This window comes from Triticum aestivum, chromosome 7A, assembly GCF_018294505.1.
Source record: "Triticum aestivum cultivar Chinese Spring chromosome 7A, IWGSC CS RefSeq v2.1, whole genome shotgun sequence".
In the NCBI taxonomy this organism is placed as follows: Eukaryota; Viridiplantae; Streptophyta; class Magnoliopsida; order Poales; family Poaceae; genus Triticum; species Triticum aestivum.
The window spans coordinates 497,902,841-497,908,874 of NC_057812.1; the positions used below are offsets into that span (position 1 = coordinate 497,902,841).

A 6,034-nucleotide genomic window follows, 5' to 3' on the forward strand; every position below is an offset into this window, starting at 1 on the left:
TGGAAACGTGTGCCAAAAACAGGAACCAGGTTTTAGACCCTCTATGTGGTGTCTTTACCAATGTTCAGGATACCGGTAACTGGTACCGTATCGGTTGGGTGCTGGGTAGGGATAATAGGCGAATCGGCCGATAAATCAGTTAATCAGTTATTCGGTGACCCACCGAGTAGCGATTAATTTACCGAGATGCCTATTAACTGGCCGATATTTGGAACATTAAACTTACTAAAAGGGATTTTAAACACTTGAAGGCAGTTGAAAACCCATACCTTCATCATCAGCATTAGATTCTTTGATTCTCTTGATGTCTTCCTCTATCTGCTCTTTGGTAAGATTTTCATCATCCTGCAAATGCACAAAGGTTCATTTAGTTTGAGGCGTGTATCTAAAAATTGATGAAGGAATCCAAAGAGTAAAATAAGAGCACAGTAATTTCAGAAGGCCAGCAAGGCACACCTCACAATTTACAGAACAGCACAGAAGAGCAAAGCAGTACCCCAGGAAGATAATGTTCCCTCCATACTAACAGTTCATGTAAGGTTGCAAAAGGTGGGCCAGAAAACTTTTGGGAATTATTTAAACTTTACCAATCAACTTAAGTAACTTAAGTTGATTTAATTTGAGCAAATATATAGTATAAAATATCGCATTGAGTAAGTGTACATTTGAATCCCTCATTTCAAAAGTAATTTTGTACAATGACTCATGCCATGAAAGTTTTACACCTTTAACGACCTATTTGCATCAAGACATATATTAAAATGTTGCCCATATCTAGTCCCAACCGGATCCAAATGGGGTGGGAAATATCAGTCCAGTACTCCAGTTCAGCGCCACTGGGAACTATAGTTCTCTAGGTAGGAGCATTGGAGTTTTTTCGCTAGATCCTTCTTACATTATCCCTCTCACCCTCCCTGCCCACATTACGTTTTCTCTATCATGCAAAACCAGTCACAAACAAAAAAAACATGGCAAACAAAATGTGAAGGGAGGAAAATAAAAACATAAGCATTCCAAAGGCAAGAGTTGTATTGCCATGTATTGGCTAAATCAGTAAAAGGCTGGCGAATGGAGCAAGTGCATTAAATAGTGGTAACGTCATCAGATCAAGGACAAGAAATAAGGTAACTTACTCCCATCTCAGAACCCCCAATAGTTTCTTGATCAAATTTCTCCATGAAGTGAGACACTGCATCTATATCTGAACTATCGCTGTCGTGCTCTGAGTGATCTTTCTCATCAATTACCATTCCAGCACCATCTGGATTGTCATTCTCAGAATCATCACCTTCATCATCTGTATCATCAACAATCCAAGCAGCCTGCCAATAGCATTAATATTATTTTTAAATAAAAATATCATGGGCTATATTAAGAGTAAATATTCAATCTTCAATAGCCTTGTGAACCTGGTATTCTGATGTGCCGCGAGGAAGTTTCCTCTTTACAACCTTTCTTTGTTTATTGCTTTCATAGGCTTCCTCCATCTCAGCTTCTGTTGGCCAAGTCTAACCAAAAACAAATAATACTGCACATTAGTACTTACAATTGATTTGCCTAGTTTGACTTTACTTGAAAAGAAAAACAGTGTCATCAACAAATATAAAGAGGAAACTTTTGAACTGACGTAGTATGCACAACAAGGAAAAACAGCACAGTTCATGAGATTCTGCAGCCTTGGGAAGTGTAAAGTGGATCATATAAAAATCTGACAAATGCTCCCAAAAAAGATGGGCCCAACAGAAACAAATATACCATATGCTATGCTTAAGCATATACCCTATCTACTGAAACAGGTGTTCCACCTGCTGAAGGGAAAGACCATTTTTAAGAACACTTCCAATAAAGAATCAGTAGGCCATGTGTTAAGCATCTCATGTATAAAGAAATAATTCATCAAACCAAAAAGGAACACCTCAGTGCCACGTGTGATGAAATTTGGAAGTAATCACTGTCCAACAGAAATTAAGCACTAAATTGAAGTTCTGAAAAGGGCAACAATTTCCTTTTTCAACCGCAAAAGTGAAAGAACACAAAACAATGGCTTATCAAATCACTAAGCTAGATCGGGGAAATTATCACCTGCTCTCCTGCAAGAGGATCTGGAATATTTTCAACAAGTAATGGTTCCTGATTCAAGGGGTCTGGAACGAAGGTATCAATAATCTGAAACAGGCGAACAATGAGAAGTTACCAGAGCGTGATCAGTAAAAACTGTATGTAAGATGGAAAAAAACAAGGACTCGTATAGTGGATGATTCTATATCATGATAACATTTCTTCTTTTGAAAGTAAATTGTAGGGTAGGCCCTGACAGCATGTCGTAATATACATGTAACTGCACTATCCAATTTCTAGAACTCTGCATTTATCCTATAATAACAAACCTGAATTTGATTATCATCTGAATCCATTACATCAGAGTTTTTCCTCTCACTAACAGGACATGGATCCTTCAGGATATCAATTTGTCCTAACTGAAAATCACCAGCACCTGACACATGTACCTTTGATGGAGCAGGTGTTAGAACAAGAAGCAGATAAGACTACCAATAAAGATTAAAACAAAGATCACCCACAAGCTGATTCACTGAAAGATTGTGGGCCCGCAGATATCCAGACACAAGCAAGGTGCACAATCCCATACTGTCACCTGGTTTTATGCAGGCCTGAAAGAAAGATCTTAAGTTAGCACCATCAATTGTCAAATAAAAAAGGAGGCAGGTGCACATAAACTTTGCAAGAAGCATAGACTAGAGTTGGGTGATATTGTAGAGGTAGTAAAATTGAGAGATACAGTGGTATATCTTAACAATACATGTAATAATATTAAAGGCAAATCTAATGAAAAGTATGATTTGCTTTGATATTCAGCCTAATTTGTAACTGAAATACGGGATCGCAACCGTAACTGCAATTCTTAGAGGGCATGGTGGGAGGGTCAAATTAAAACTCCTCTGCACGAAGTATGCGAGTTTCAGTGGTAGGTGAACTCACGGAAGTAGTTTGTGTACAAAATTAGTAAGAATATAGAGCTGGTCTAGAACTTACAAGAACAAGCACAACCATGAGTTATAATTTTTTATTGTTAGGACTGCAACTAATTTTTTTGGAATCAAAGCCAATGTGACAAATCACAACCTAAGTTTTATCCAAGTGTTTTAACAGTACCATACTTACACAGAAACAGTGTACTCAAAGAAACATCTAAGATGAGAAACACCAATGCAGTAGGGGTTTATGTTACAACAAAATAACAGTTAACAACTTTTTGATGAAAGTGGGATGAAGTTCTTACAACCTCCTCAGACATAACATAGGGTCTCTGATTTCTCCAATGTGGTGATGAAAGATGTTGCTCCTTGAAAAGCCGCATGAACTGGAAAATTTCAAATCGGTGATAAATAATCAGAAGGAGTATTAGGACTATAGAATGAATACATAAAAGAAGGAAATGTCATCATGTTTCTCCATTTAAAAATAAAACAAAAGAAAATTTACCATATGCAAATCATCCTTAGTTTCTGCTGCATAGAACCTGCAATCTTCAGGCAGCTCTGGAGAAAGGAAAGAAACCGCTGCTTTCTTCAATTCCTGCTTACTTTTGGTATCTGATGGAAGATCCTGATAATATTAAAGAATTAGAATGGTATTCATGAGATAGCGTCTCGAGTGAGAAAAGCTCGGTACGGCGAACTTACTCGAATGAAAACAGCTGTACTAGGTAAGCCCACAGCTCGAAGAACAGATAGACATTGTGATCCAAACTCATCAATTGGATTGCCTGAATTGCTGTTGTATAATGAATTTGCTGACACTACGAATGCTAACAAATCAGCAACCTAGGTAGGAAAATACAATTTGCATGTTCGATATTAGAGTTAAGAAATTCCAATAGAACATAAATGTGCCATATTGAGTTTGGTTGAAGAGCATACCTTTGCCAGTTCCATGCATGAAGTGAGATCGCCATATGGTGCTTGCAGTACCTTAACAAATATCATGAATATAAAACAATGAAATTGACTAACTAAACTCAATAAACAGAAAAAACTAAACACTAAAATTAACTCAGGTACATATATAATGAGAATTGTGTGCAGCCCAGTCATGGCCAAACATACAGCAGAATGATGCATGAATAGCCACAGAATAGAATGGTTGAAAATAAATGTTTGCACTATGTACCGAGCATCTTTAGTACTCTATTCCTACTGAACTAACCGTGGTTCGAACTTTATAGGCGGGAGAAGCAACGGTGTTGGAAGTCAGTTTCTCATCTCCTCCTGCTGCAAATGTCAAAAGATCTTCGGCAAGTGGTCCAATATTTGCAGATGAGGAAAGGCCACAAAGAACCTGCAACAGCCAGAGATTAGATTATATCTATTGTGTGACAGCAGGAAACAATAACAAATGGCCAATAGTGTAGGACAACGAGAGCAAAGATCAAGAATACTAACAATAACACGGGGTGCACTTGAGGAGCCATTAGATGACCGCTTCTCCTTTAGCAAGGCAGCGCGTTTCTGATCACGGATCTGCGTCCCAGTTAAAAATATTTCAGGCAATAGGATAAGAATGGAAAATGATGATAGTAATGATCAAACTCTTTAAACACCAAATCAATGAAAATCCAACATAAAACATATCCAACAACATAACAGAACTCATTTGGATGAAAGACATGTAGCTTAAAAATAATACAAACTGAACGAAAAGAATGTGCAGATTGAAATGAATTTTGTGAGGCTGTCCCTTTATCTAGCAAGAACAGATAAAGGTTGGAAGAAAAGAAGTTCGTTAAATTTTAAGCCCAAGAAAATGTTATCAACATAAATATTCTTTACATGGCATGAGTCCCTACTGCTTGTTTGGCAGAAGAAACATTCGGACTCAACCAAAACAATTTATACAAATTGAAGCAATCTAATAGGCAAAATACAGAAGGTTACAGTTTCACATTTGCAAAATTAAGTTTATTGTTAGGCCACAGAATTCTGGTTTCAAAATGATCAAAACAGGACGGAGCTCAATGAAAGCGAACAAATTCTAGTATGTTACTTCCGCCTAGTATAATCGCTAGCAAGTATACACTACCAAACAGCATAAAGGATATGAACAAATTTCGTCAACTCTATCATATAGCCGAAGCTTGACCATCGCAGCTAAAGCAGACAAGGGGGCAGCTCGCTGAGCTAGAGCGTCTCACCGCTTTGCTGTGCTGGAGGCGCGCCGCACGGGCGCCCTTGAGGGCGGCGCGGTGGCTGCCCGCAGGCTTCCCGCTCCTGACCTTATCTGCGGACACAGCAGCACCCCCGCAGCCAGTGAGATTTGCAGTTTTACAGAGGGGAAAAGCGGTGTATAAAACGTAGGGAGCTCCCGAGAGAGGGAGGAGCAGGAGTCTAGCTGTGCTGTACCGATCTTGTGCGAGTGGCGGGAGGCCTTGGAGGCGAAGCGCGTCTTGTGCGCCTTGTTGACCTGCGAGCGCGCGCCGCCCATCTCGCCGGCGGCGGCGGCTGCGGCGCAGGTGGTGGGCGCGTTGGGGGTTTAGGGCTCAGGCAGGTGCTGTGGCGGCGCGCACGAGAGGTACGAGCTCTGCGTCGTTGCCTGCTGGTTTTGTTTTGCCAGAGAAGATACTGGGCCTCTCGTGGGCCAGTTTTTTGGGCGCACACGGAGCTAAAGACTAAAACAAAAGGCCCTCAAAAAAAAACACTGCCCTCCTGGGGAGCAACTAATTAACGGAGCGCTCGTAACGAGCGGTTCGGGAGCGCTCCGCGCGTGACAAGTGTCGTGCGCGGAGCGCTCCCGCAAGAGAAAACCAGTTATGCGATTGGTTCCCGGTTTTCCCTTTTCGGTTTGTGGTTTGGTGCGTTTTGCAGTTTGACCCCCGAACTACCAGAATTTTATGTTTTCCCTTTTCGCGCGAAAACACAAAAAAATACTAGCTTGCGCGGTTAGTTCCCTGTTTCCCTTTCTCGTTTTCCTTTTTGTTCCCATTATATTTCCGGTTAATGAAGATTTATGGGGTAGTTAC

The 6,034-nt window shown here is 40.3% G+C and overlaps 1 protein-coding gene across 1 annotated transcript in view; it reads right to left on the reverse strand.

The window, feature by feature from the left end:
* The window catches only part of LOC123147796 (pre-rRNA-processing protein TSR1 homolog), a 10,556-nt gene extending 4,916 nt beyond the window's left edge, over positions 1 to 5,640 (reverse strand). The window contains exons 1-14 of the mRNA XM_044567113.1: positions 5,418 to 5,640; positions 5,210 to 5,295; positions 4,461 to 4,538; positions 4,225 to 4,356; positions 3,939 to 3,989; positions 3,702 to 3,842; positions 3,502 to 3,624; positions 3,302 to 3,379; positions 2,580 to 2,669; positions 2,388 to 2,507; positions 2,083 to 2,166; positions 1,410 to 1,508; positions 1,134 to 1,322; positions 270 to 345 (exon numbers count right to left, since the gene is read on the reverse strand). Coding sequence (XP_044423048.1) covers positions 270 to 345; positions 1,134 to 1,322; positions 1,410 to 1,508; positions 2,083 to 2,166; positions 2,388 to 2,507; positions 2,580 to 2,669; positions 3,302 to 3,379; positions 3,502 to 3,624; positions 3,702 to 3,842; positions 3,939 to 3,989; positions 4,225 to 4,356; positions 4,461 to 4,538; positions 5,210 to 5,295; positions 5,418 to 5,499 — 1,429 coding nt within the window. The 5' untranslated portion in view covers positions 5,500 to 5,640. The remainder of the gene's footprint in view (positions 1 to 269; positions 346 to 1,133; positions 1,323 to 1,409; positions 1,509 to 2,082; positions 2,167 to 2,387; positions 2,508 to 2,579; positions 2,670 to 3,301; positions 3,380 to 3,501; positions 3,625 to 3,701; positions 3,843 to 3,938; positions 3,990 to 4,224; positions 4,357 to 4,460; positions 4,539 to 5,209; positions 5,296 to 5,417) is intronic.
* Between the last annotated feature and the right edge of the window lie 394 nt (positions 5,641 to 6,034).